The sequence below is a fragment of the Pundamilia nyererei genome, unplaced genomic scaffold (assembly GCF_000239375.1).
Source record: "Pundamilia nyererei isolate P.nyererei 1_Seehausen unplaced genomic scaffold, PunNye1.0 scaffold00086, whole genome shotgun sequence".
Classification (NCBI taxonomy): Eukaryota; Metazoa; Chordata; class Actinopteri; order Cichliformes; family Cichlidae; genus Pundamilia; species Pundamilia nyererei.
Window position 1 is genome coordinate 1,127,929 of NW_005187487.1, and position 12,532 is coordinate 1,140,460.

Here is a 12,532-nt window from a genome sequence, read left to right on the forward strand (position 1 = left end):
GATAAAAGTCTCATTATTGTGGAATTTCCTTAAAAAAGTACCTTAAGTCAGTGGCAGTGGTATTGTGCTTTATGTTGTGCAGCTTTTCTTTTCTTTCAGGCGACAACAGTAAACATTGCTACACTGGAATCTATGTATATGAATGAATTATAGCATACTGAGGAAAACGTGTGCTTGGAATTAAATAATGGAATTAAGTAGAAAAAACTTTTTGGGTACATGACACCTTGAATTTGGAAAGAACTTTAACAAAGAAATCTTAAAAGCTTTAAATATTAATGATCCTTTTAATAAACCATGCCTGTCCTTACTTTGCTGTTTTCAGGGCAGTCATAAAGAATTAAAGTTACCACAGTTTTCTTTTGTTTAATGTGCCTGTCCTGTATAGAAGTGATATTCTGGTATTTTTAGGGAGTAGTTTGGGATAAACTCATTGAAACGCAACCAAAGAAAGGACAAGAGTTGAGTGTAAACCTAACATGATGGATAAAAGACCACCTGTTCAAAAATTAAAACCAGAGTTTTGGGGTTTCACAGTGAAATAACATGAATAAATGAACCCAATCAAGATGGAGCAGTTTTGCCTTGAATTGCTGAACTTTTGGGGATCTTTTGAGAACTCATTCTCTGCAGATGACTCACATGGACAAAGATGAAGATAAATTGAAGCTCTGTTATGCTCTTGTCTTTCACCTTGGATGAACTCAGCTGCATTCTCATTCCCAACTTATTGCAGAGGGAATCCTTGAGTGCAACTGAAGATACTTGGCGGACAAAAAAAAATTAGATTTGAAGAAGCTGTTGCTGAGCAAAAAGCCATTGAAACCCAAACAGAAAACAGCTCACAGTATTCATTAATATTTAGGTAGTAGTTCTGGCCCAGCACTAGTCATGTATGAATAAATAGTGATGTATCTCACAGCACCGAGGATCACGTTTGAAGGGGTTTCAGTCTTAAGTTTCCTTTGATACTCTTAAATCAGTGTTAGCGATGCGTTGTTATCTCACTGCACTGAGCGCTGTGCTTCCATACTAAAAACAACAGCAGCTGCTGGATACTTCACAGCAGATTGACTTATTTTTAGAATTCTGGCTATACCTTCATCTGGCACTTGCGAGGTGTCTTAAGGCCCTCGTAAAGAGAAAGGAGAAACACTGAACTTTCTGGCTCACATTGAGGAGTTGCATCATTTTACAGGACAGTGATTGAATGTTTAAGAGCTAAAAAGTTATTTATTTAGGAGCTGCCTGAGATGGAAGTGAAATATCGCCTCTGCCGAATGTCCTAATTTAGGGCAAACTCTCCTATTTAGAGTTTTCCAATATATTGTTCCCAAATGGTGTACTGTGAGCTAGGTGTAGTGATTTTGTCAGTTAAATATTATTATCATTATAGCTATTAAAATGAAATAACAAAATCTTATTTTATCACATTTGTACAAGTCAGACATCCTCAGGAAGATGGATTTGTGTGAAGATAAAATCACACAAAACCAGGAGGACTTACTGTAAAGCTCCCTGTTTTATGGCGTCAGCTGAGCCAAGAATGCCACTGGGCAGTAGACTGATGTTGGGTTGAGTTAAATAATGCTAAAAGCAAATTAAAGAAACACTTGGAAACCAAATATCCTTCTTGGAGAAACCTTGGCTACTGTAAATAATTGTATTTGAACCACAGGAAGCAAGAACATTTGATTTTTAGGAAAGCGTCTGTAACAGGAGCCGAGTAACCAACTCCAGCAGAAGCAGCCTCAGGGGCAGCCAGAGAGAGAAGCTTATATCTGGTAAAAGGTCATTCAGTCATTTTTTAAGAAGTCATTTGGTGTCGCCAGTCTAAAATTATGTTTTTATTGTAAGGTGTGTTGCTCATTTATTAATATGACTCTTGACAGCGTTGATTTCCGGTCTCTGTGCAGGACTCTGGTTGGGCATCGAACTGGACAAGCCGAGCGGTAAAAATGACGGGTCAGTGGGAGGAGTGAGGTACTTCACCTGCCCACCAAAACATGGAGTCTTTGCTCCTCCGTCTCGCGTTCAGAGGTGAGTCTGGAATCTTTAAGGTAGCTTTTCTTCTCAAGATTAACGGTCCCTTTTTGGTTTTTGCCAGTGGTCATTCGAGGACTAAAAACAGATTTGTCAAAGAAGAATGTTTTTCTAAATGATTAAAAACTTGAGAGCAGATTTGATGGTATGAATTTGGCAATAGACCCCAGAAACCCAGAGGTTGCATTTCATTTCTTTCATCAATACATTTGAGTGCACTAATGAGCTCCTTTGACAGTATCATTTGTGTAAGTACTGACATATTTGATTTTGCCCTCTGTGCAGCTAACAGGGCTTCTCTGAACTGGTGATTAACTCGAGTCTGAGTCGTCAAACGCGAAGCCCAAGGCCCTCTCCCTGCATGACTTCTCTGTTTAATGTTTCACCTAGTAATGAGCCAGATGCCATCATCGCTGCTTTTAAATATTGATTATGGATAATGGATATATAAAGGTGGTTATATTTACCCACCAGTTTGTTGAATGTACAAACGAGACATCGCTTTAAAATGCTGCATTTATTTAAATGCGAGGCAGGTTTTATTAGTGATGCGTTCTGACGCTAAATCCATATTTTACAGCTGAGTGGAACAAACAGAGATCACGAGTTATTTCTAAGTCATATTTAAGAATGCTGCTAAAGTGCAAGTGGCCATATTGCCTGAATGTAGTTGTGGTGGAGTACATTGCATTGTTTTTACTGTCGGATAAGTAGCGTGACATGTTTAATCTTCACTTCAAAGTCAGTTGTTTTGTGACTACATGGTTTTATCCTAATGTTTGATGAGCTTTTGGAGTTGTTTGTTCTCGTACCCCTGATTGTCTTTAAAGTTATGGAACAAAGTGTGGGATTGCTGTTCAAATGATCTCACCCATCAGCTACCTCTCTGCACTGTGGGGATGGAGATGGAAAAGTTTTATGTTTTAACTTTAAATATTTGGCAGAGACGGAGAGCGCAAACGATAGAACTCAGTTTGACAGATGGGAGTCAAAACTGCTGCAAACTGTTTTCATTTAGATTCTCAGTTTATCTTTATTCATAAAAAATATTTTTTACAAATAACTTTTACACACAGAAAACAGGATAAAGGTCGATTATGAAAAAAAAGGTTGATGTTGAAATGATGAATTAGACGTGTATTGAGTGAGTTTGGGCTTCAGGGAGGGAGCGGCAAAGACTGCAGAATCTATCACTGTGTTGATATTTCCTATGATGTGATAATGAATGGCTTTTTGTCAGCAAGGCCACTATAACTCCAACTGTGTTGTTTTTTCTCTCTTTTTTCATATGAAAGTAAGTCTGCTGTGTCTAAAAATGTTGATTCTCTGGTTACTTTTTGTTTTACGAGGATCACAAACCACAGTCTCATTGGTTGAAGTCCTCTGCTTTTTGTTGCTGAGCTGTGTTTTAATTCTATATTATAATCTCCTCCCAGACCTGGATTAGGGTATCAGTGAGCTCCTGGACATTCTGTTATACTATTTATTGATTTATTGATACATGATGTTCCAGAGATTCTCATTGGGATTCAGGACTAGGGAATGTGAGGACTGCTCAGTAGCTTGAGTCCCTTTATATTCCAGAAACTGCCTACAAGCTCTGAGGATTTCATCGTTAACAGCAGTCGGGGAACTGTTGGCTAATGTGGAAGTCTGTGTGACCATTGATGCCTCCCCGGACCATCACTGACCCAGTGTCAAATGATGATCTTACCATATAGTCTCTTTCATGTGTGTGAAACATGTGCACAGTGTGAAGCTGCTCTCATCTATGAAAAGAGCAGGGTATTGGTGTTGGATCCGCCAGTTGTGCTGTCTCATAAGTGCTGTTTGAGCTGCAAGACGTGGGGCACAGTTCCCACTTAAGGAAATTGGTTTCTCATGCCGTGCTCACGGAGTCTGAGTGTGACAGTTTGGTCAGAAAACATGCAGGAGTCAACTGCAGGAGGTCAACTTCTCGGGCTTCCTCTGTTCCTCTTCGCACAGTGAGACTGTGCAGCGAGACACAGCAAACTGCCCGGAGCTGCACTATCTGTGCAACCTGAATGAGCTGCAGGTACCGTCTCACACCTGTAATAACAAGGACACTAGGAAAAATCAATCAGGAAAGATGAGAAGAGGACAATGGTCTGTAGTCACCACCTGCACAGCCATTCCTTTTTGGGCTATTGTCCTGTTGTTGCCTCCGCAGTCGCTTCTGTTTGCACCAAAGTAGGTGAAATTGATTCATTATGGGTTACGCTAACTGGACAGACTGATTTCCCTGAAGTGTAACTGACTCTGTGTTGTATTGTGATGATCAAGTGTTCCCTTAGTTTGTTTTGAGCAGTGATATATCTGGATCAACACATGCTCTAAAGAAAAGGAGTGCCCTGAGTTTATGATACGAGACAAAATAAGAGCATCCTTGTAAAAACAGAATATCGCACAATAATTGTTTCCTGAATCATCTTGGGAATCGTTAGGGAAAAAGTTTAATTACTCCCTCCTGAGAGCGTAAGTGTGTGTAAGGGAAAATGTACAGCCCTTTGTGGAGCTGCTGTTGTTAAAAAGCAGCATATAAGTACAGTGGAGTGCAGAACAAAGGCAAATTCCACTGGAGGCCTAATTATTATACACAAGATATGCTCCCTGGCATACATACACACAAACCACTGAGTTATTTACTGCATGCATTGTTTTGTGTTTACTTCTTTTTCTTTCTTTCTTTGCAAATTGAATAAAAGCTGTTGACCTTTTTATTGGATGGCTCATTATTAGCACAGTGTGTCAAGTGTTATGTGTGTCACAACTTGATAAAAGCCATTACACCCTAAAAAGCAGCTGGCATTGGAAATACTAAACATGTTTATTGTAAAGGAGCGGTGAGAACTCATGGACTGGTGATTAAATTAACACATTTAACCTTTCTTTCTGGGAGTAAATGCCACTTATGCTTCATCTCTATGCAGATCTACCATTCAGGATTTGATGGGTTTTTTGCTTATTTCTTCCATTTAAAAGCTGTTTTTTGTTTTGTTTTTTTTGGGAGGGATTCCAGCTGCTGTTTTTTTTTCCTTGTCATCTTTTATTAATTATCTTTTCCTTTACTTTTTTCCTCCCTAATTAACTCCAGGGTACAAAGTGTGCTCAGCTAAGCACATGCTTTCCTGCTGTCAAATCAAGAATATCACTTTGTCTCCATCCAGGAAGTTGCTTCTCCTCCTCCTTTCTTTTTCCTGTCAGCAGCTATCACAATCCATTAGGAAGACACCCCCCATCCCTCCTCACACACTTTCCCATTTTCCTGTTTTGCTCATGTGCTGTTTGGCACACTGATGTTTAATAGCTTCCAATATTTGAATGCCTTTATAAATGTTATTATGGCTGTTATTATATAGTTGCTTAAGACAATCTTAATAAGCAAGGTAGTTTATCGTGTCAGGCAGCCAAAGCCTGTTTTTATTTTTATTTTCTTTCCCCATTCAACTCGTTTTCACAGAGGTGGCCATCAAAAGCACACCCACTAAACTGAATGTGTGCTTACATCTGAATATAACCAGTTAGATCCTGATATTTTTTTTTCGAATTTGATGTAATTTATACACTGTTACAGTCGTGTATGCCCACAATAAACATTGCCAAGTTTCAAATAATGAGGTCAGCATGTACAAGTAAACCCCAATTAGCCAAGTGTCTTGATCTGTCTGATGGCAACGAGAGCGAATATCCTTTTATACTAATGTCAGACACAAAAAGCCCCACCAAAGTCCTTCAAGAAGCAATTTTTACCACTTTTCTCTGTGTAGTTATATTGAAATCAGTATCTAAATGAATGTGGAGGAAGCCTCATCATTTTTCTTTGGCCACAGGGATATAGAAAACACATTTATGGAAATCAAACCTGATTTAAAAACACTTCAGAAGTTTGGTGACTTTCTCCCCAAAAAAGGTTAAAAAGCCATTTCCCCATCTGTAAGTTATACTTCTTCTACACACAAACAGTGTCAGCCAAGTGAGTTTTACACTTGACTATAGATTTACACGGAGCAGCAGTAGAGTACAACATACGGGCAGGTGTTTAAAATGAAGCACCTAGCCATACAGCTAGGAAAGAAAAGGTCGCCCTAAAGAGATCGCTGAATTTTTTAGCAAAAATTCAGTTTGTGAAATTTCTTCCCTACTAGGTGTTCCAAAAAAATAGTAACACTGCAAAATGGAAGTTAAGGAACCACAACAACTGAGCCCTCAAGTGTTGGAAAACACAACATTACAGTTGGGTTGCAGAGTGTGGAGGCGCATATTAGCTGCAGAGCTCCAAACATCCTCTGGCATTAACATCAGCACCAGAGCTGGGAGCTGGGAGCTTCATGCCATGGCTTTCCATGTAGCTGTAATGTATCAGTACTCAGTACTTTTGTCCACGTAGCGTATAAATGCTTACCACCACACAGCTCAAACTCTACCATCTGTGTCAGTGCAACAACATGGTTGCTAATTTGTTTCTGTTTCCGGATCTAGATTGGCTCTTTGTATGTTTTAGTGTTCCTGAATGATCACATCATTTAGTTTTCTGTCACTGGCTCCACCAGCCTGCTGTTTTTCTGTTTATGAGGGACAAAGTGGGCTTTAAAAGGATAGTGCCCTCAAAGGGAGAAGGGCTAAAACAGCATGTTTTAGACGGTGAATGAGCTCTGGGGGAAGGGGGCTACATCAAGCATCACTGCAAGATAAATAAGGAATGTTTTTAAAGTGTGAATCACGCAATGCCACCCTAGTGTAGGGTCCAAGAATAAAATTAAGGAGCTGGAAACAAGCAAATTGGGGCCCATTTAATGAAAATTGTTTTTATAAACTCCAAAGGTTGTCTCATTCTGGGAAAAATCAGTTGCCTGCTTCTTTTTGCAGAATCCATGGATCTGTTGATTGCCTTTCAGAGCTCACTTCCTCGCGCCTCAGTCATCCTCTAAGTGGTAAGAATTCTGCCTTCATTACAACCTTTGAACTACACTAAATGTGACTTTGCATTTATTATTCTGTGTGTTTGTGTTGAAGCAATTGACTCCTGTTTTTGCCGTGCAGGGACAATTCGTCGCAGTTTCAGCACATCATCGGCCATCGCCACTCCGAAGGAGACGAACAGAAGAAGCCCCGTTACCAGGTGTGTCTGCCTTTCCTGCATATTCCTCGTATTATTTCCTCCCCAAGCTTTCCAGCTTTATCCGAATCCCCTGCAGCAATGACTGAATCAATACTGATAAGAAGCAGTGGTATTAGTCAGCAAAAGGTTCTTTTAAATGGCCAGTGCATGATTGTGGTTATAATGAGCAAGAGCAGGAAACTGAGAATCAATCCCTCAAACACAAAGCTCCCATGAATCTCCTGTTTGCTTATGATTTATTCTGTCACACTGCCTGACTTTTCTCATAAATCTTTCTTACTGTATTTTTTTTGCTGTTTCCACAAACAAAACAAAAATAAAATAAAATAGGAGTCGTTCCAATCCTCACCGCCGGCGTTGGAGCACCCTCAGTGGGGGCAGTGGAAGTATTCCTGGAAGCACCGCAGGCTCAAGTCCCTCTCCAAGCTCTGATGGGCAGGTCCACCTCCACGTGGGCATGCAGGTCCTGCTGAGCAGCGCCAATGAGATGGCAATCATCCGTTACCTGGGCACAGCAGACTTTGCCCCAGGCCTTTGGCTGGGTCTGGAGCTCCGAAGCCCCAAGGGCAAGAATGACGGCTCAGTGGGCGGCCGTCGCTACTTCAGCTGTCGACCCGGCCACGGTGTGCTGGTCCGCCCCAGCCGTGTCACTTATCGTGGCATCAATGGTTCACGCTTGGTGAATGAAACCAGCTGAGGTCTGTAGGACGCTTTCTGTTTATGATCCGCTCAAAGCAAAAAAATTTGGGTGTAAACTTCTCCCTCATTGCATTGTGCTCAATAATGTTTTCAGTCATGTGCTGTTGTAACAGGAATAAAACCAGTTAGTAAGTACTTATTTTTTAGGAATTAAAGGGGCCTTGAAAGCACTTTAAAAAGTTAACACTAAATTCTAAATAGAATTTGTTTTGCAAAATGGGTAGGGGGGTGAGGGGGTCTTAATAAGACATTAAACACTGCACTACTTTAAATGTAATTGCACTGACAAACATTACTATGATAGATTAGAATAGGATAAAGTGGATGTTCTGCATGTCCGCGAGTAAAAAGGTTTTCTATACCCAAAGCTAATTTTGATCACATCAAATGAGATTTTTATCAGATAATTTAAGAGTCCACTATCTAACCAAAAGAGTGCATGCGTTTGTGTGTGTATGTGCGCATGTTAATTAAGAGCACTTTGAAACAAGAGAGAATGATTGATTTTTACCACGGTCGCTATATGGCTTACAGATAATTGGCGGATACCGAATCTAAACTGAATATTCGCTTTATGAATCAATGAGAATTAAAAAAGAGATTTAATTAAGCTCAGACCTCCATCAACCTCTGTTAAAATACAGCTGCATCAACAGGAAGTGTTTCCTCCTGTGTGCATCAGTGTCCCCCTCAAACTGTCTGTTAATTTGACGCAGACAAATGATGGTTGTATTGTGCTATGGCACAGCAAAAATCTATACCCATCTGACTGTGATTCCATTATGGTTGGCATCATACTGATAACCCTTTTAAAGAAGTGATGGTATTTGGATAGAATATGACATGGAATCAGAAGCTGTTCTTTTAAAAAGTGCATTAACTGCAGATGGGAACACACGAGATGAGTGAAAAGCAGATTTTAAAGAGACCTTTCACAATGAAGTTTTATGTATGGTTGCTCTGGACTGTAGTGCTATTTATTCATCTTCGACGTGTCTTTAATGCTTGTTGGCCAGTTTCACAGATAATGGCTGTAAAAGTGTCTCTTAAATAGGATGGAAGTAGATGGCACTTGCCCTGTGATGCTTAAAATGTCAAATAATGTACATCTGAAAAATGCTCTTTCCAGAAATCATTCCAGAAACTGTATAGTAAGAGTCATTCATTCACCTGTTACTAAAGGCTCTTATCTGTGACAGGATGTAAACATTAATGGTGCCCTCATCAGTTAAGCCTGTAATGTTGGCTATCTGCATGCTTTCAATGACTGGCAAATGTAGAGAAAACATAAAGTACAGCATGAGATGACGGCGAGGGTAACGTCTGTCTGTATATCTATTCCTCCACATCGATATACTGCGAGTGCTTAAAATTATTGATGATTATTTGTAAGATGTAAGACCGCGCAGTGATACATGCATACTAAATATTATCCCAACCTTTTCTTTGTTCGGGGATGTAGATCTGTACTGCAAAGACACTGAGGTTTGAGTTGGAAACGCATAATTAAAAATGGTCTCGGATGCTGCTCAACTAATGGAAGAGAATAAGAGTGAATAATATTCATGAAACTGACCAGGTGTTTGCTCATAATTATTACCGAGTGTCCGTATTTTCTTCTTTATTGATGCAGAAAAATACTGTCACGAACGGTGTGCCTCGAGTCCATAATTATACATAATGTGGTATGCTTCCTCATTGACCTGTGCAGCGAAGCACATCTGACACTTGGTAAAATTTAGGCTAATTTAAAAGTTGGCTCATTTTTTTTTAAAGTGGATTGTTTATTTAAATGCACTTAATAATAACCTCCAAAACAAAATGACTTGTTTTCTAAAGCAGGTTGCTTTTGCTGCGAAATAACCTAATATTAAAAAAAATCTGCCATGCAAACAAATTCGAGTAGCTTAATATGATCCAGCACCAATGTGCGGACGAGTACCTGCTTTTTGTTTTTGTTTGACAGCGTGGCTCTTCAGGAGAAAATGTTCAGTAGGAGAAAAACAAAATCCTTCATGAAACGACTCGCAACAAGATTTGTGAATGTTTTTGACCTAAAAGGATATGCTTTCTGGAAAATGGTGCTGCAGATGCTTTTAGTATTAATTCCGTTGTGTTTAAGAGAACGTGGACATTTCCAAAAGAGACACGTGCAAAAATGGCAAAAATATCACTACAGGCCACAGGAAAATGTACCTTTCTGTTCTCTCCTTCTCCTCAGCATTGTCTAGACTGGTTTTAGCTGCGCTGTGACAGATTCACATCTTTTATCCGTTGGAGGGAGCATTAAATCTGTCACAGCTGTCACACTTTCAATTTGCATTATAACCCGAATGTGAAAAAGCTCATTGTGATTCTATACTTTGAGCTGACTCCTATCATTTTTGAACCGTGTAATCTGTTAATGCCAGGTGTTAAATGTGTGAGATTTAAAGAGTGTTAGCAAGTGATCTAAAAGCCCTCTTGAATGTTCCCACCTTTGGTATCTAACAGTAAAATATGATATCATTGCATTTGTAGAGTGATGAATGGAGCGTAATTGTATTTGATGCTTAATTAAAGCAGTGTGACACAGGAAATATGCAATCATCCAGAAGCTTCAAGCGCAGAGTTTACTATCTGATTAGAGCCGTGTGAGCAGAGGAGTCAGCGGAGAACAAGCCATTGATTGTGCATGTTGAAAAACAGGCCCAGTATTCAGTAAAACACTCGTGTACCATCCAATTAGGGCGTGTATGCCACAGCAGCAGTTGTTGAATCACCAGTGCCCTTCTCTCATTGATCTGTCTGGTCAGGCCCCGTCGTGATTGAGGAGCAGTGGTGGGTAGACACAAGGTTGTCTGAAATACCCACCACGGTGGAAAATATTCCCACTGAAACATTTTCAGCGCTTACAAACAGCTTCTCATTTATATTAAGACCACCGCTGTGGTGGTTCCTGCAACATTTCAGATCTCATCTTCAGACTGTGGGTGTTTTCTTTAACTCAATTCCCTCTACAAATGTATTTGAAGTGTGTGACTGTGTGACACGGGGCTTTGTTCTGATGCATTTACATGTTGTGGGTAAAAAAAACAAACAAAACAAAAGTATTTGTAAAAATAAATAAAAGTTTCCAATTTGACCTCTTATCTCTTTCCTCTTCTGCTCTTTGCTTTTACTGAGTGTGTTTGCCCGACATTCTCAGATTGTTCACAAAGAGCTGCCTTTAGGGACCCAAAAAATGAAACGGCACAAGCACTTTGAAATGGTTACACGTCTGTTCACTTACCATCCGATTCCACCGGGGCTCATCTCCGTCAAAGCTGAAAAGCCTGGTGTGGAGTGGCATTGTTTGCCAGCCTGGGCACACAAATTCAGGTTTGAATGGGAGTGACGTGCGCTATTATACTGTGATTGTGGAACAAATAGATGTTTGAATGGTTGCATGAAATTGTTTTCAGTGCTTATTGTTGCTTATTTTTATAGTCCGCACACAACAGGGGGGGGAAAAGAGGGCAAGGGAGAGGATCCAGTGAAGCAGCGTCTGCCTGTCCAAACCACTGACCAAGTGATGGTTTCAAAGGTGAGAATGAAACGAGACGCGCAGCCATTGTAACTAAATAAATAAATAAATATAGCCAAGTGGTATTGTCAGACATTAAAAAAAAAAAAAATACAAACTGAGTGCCAGGAACCCACTTTAGTAAAAAATGTCATGTTTCAAATTCAGTCGTTTGTATTTATTTGGACAAGCGTCTTCTATTGTGGAACTCCCATCGTGAAAAACAATCCCCTGATGACTTAATCTAATATTTATCTCACGCTAATTTAAAATAATCATCGTTGTGTCTGATTTGAGGTAAATGGAGAAGTTGTCAGGTGTGCTTAAGACTTCAGTGGGAGAATAAGGGCATTTTTATCTTATTTAATGTCCATGAAAACGAATTGGTGGATGCAATTTTAACACATTGAATAGTTATTTTTGTCTGAAACATTGTGATGCTTTTGAATCAAAACAATGTTTGTTTTTTAATGTCGGTAAGGTTAATGGAAAGTTGCTTTTTTGTTTCTTTTTTTGCATTGAACCACGAATGACAGAACTTGAGTTGCAAGATGCAGAATCTGCAGAAGTAAATGGATCAGCTGACAGAGAGAAGCCTGGTTATATCTGGTCTGGTGTTTAATTGCATTAGAACATTTGTTGTTCATCTGTTACCAGACCAATATTTGTAATAGATAAAAGAAACTGTGTAGTAGAATAAACACAAATAGAGCCAAAGTAAATAGAACTCATGAAAAGAGCCTCCTTCGTCACCTTAGGTCTATGGAGGGTTAATGGTCTGACTGCACTGTATTAAGTGGAACAAGTATTTGTTCCACTTAATTACTTCTGATCTTAAGGTTATAACTTATAACTGGTTATAGCAAACACATAACCAAATAAAGGGAACCTTAAATGGAGATAGTGCCGTATTGCTGAACCTCAACTTTATATGCATCCTGAAGGTAGACTGCGTGACAGGAGTCCTTACACCGAGGATGTCACTTTTACTAAATTCTTTATGGATTCTCTTCTGTTTTGAAAAAGGGGAACAAAGTGCACATACTGTGCTACATTATTGTTGCTATTAGTGCAAGTGCTTATGTAAATGACTTGTAAATGTAAAT

General features: G+C 39.6%; 1 protein-coding gene across 5 annotated transcripts in view; it reads left to right on the forward strand.

The window, feature by feature from the left end:
• LOC102197974 (CAP-Gly domain-containing linker protein 4) overlaps positions 1–9,277 on the forward strand; it is a 59,725-nt gene extending 50,448 nt beyond the window's left edge. For all 5 annotated transcript variants that reach the window (XM_005738748.2, XM_005738749.2, XM_005738747.1 and 2 more), the window contains 4 exons: positions 1,917–2,040; positions 6,931–6,995; positions 7,105–7,183; positions 7,514–9,277. In XM_005738748.2, the coding sequence (XP_005738805.1) occupies positions 1,917–2,040; positions 6,931–6,995; positions 7,105–7,183; positions 7,514–7,880 (635 nt within the window). In that variant the 3' untranslated portion in view covers positions 7,881–9,277. The remainder of the gene's footprint in view (positions 1–1,916; positions 2,041–6,930; positions 6,996–7,104; positions 7,184–7,513) is intronic.
• Positions 9,278–12,532: the final 3,255 nt, after the last annotated feature.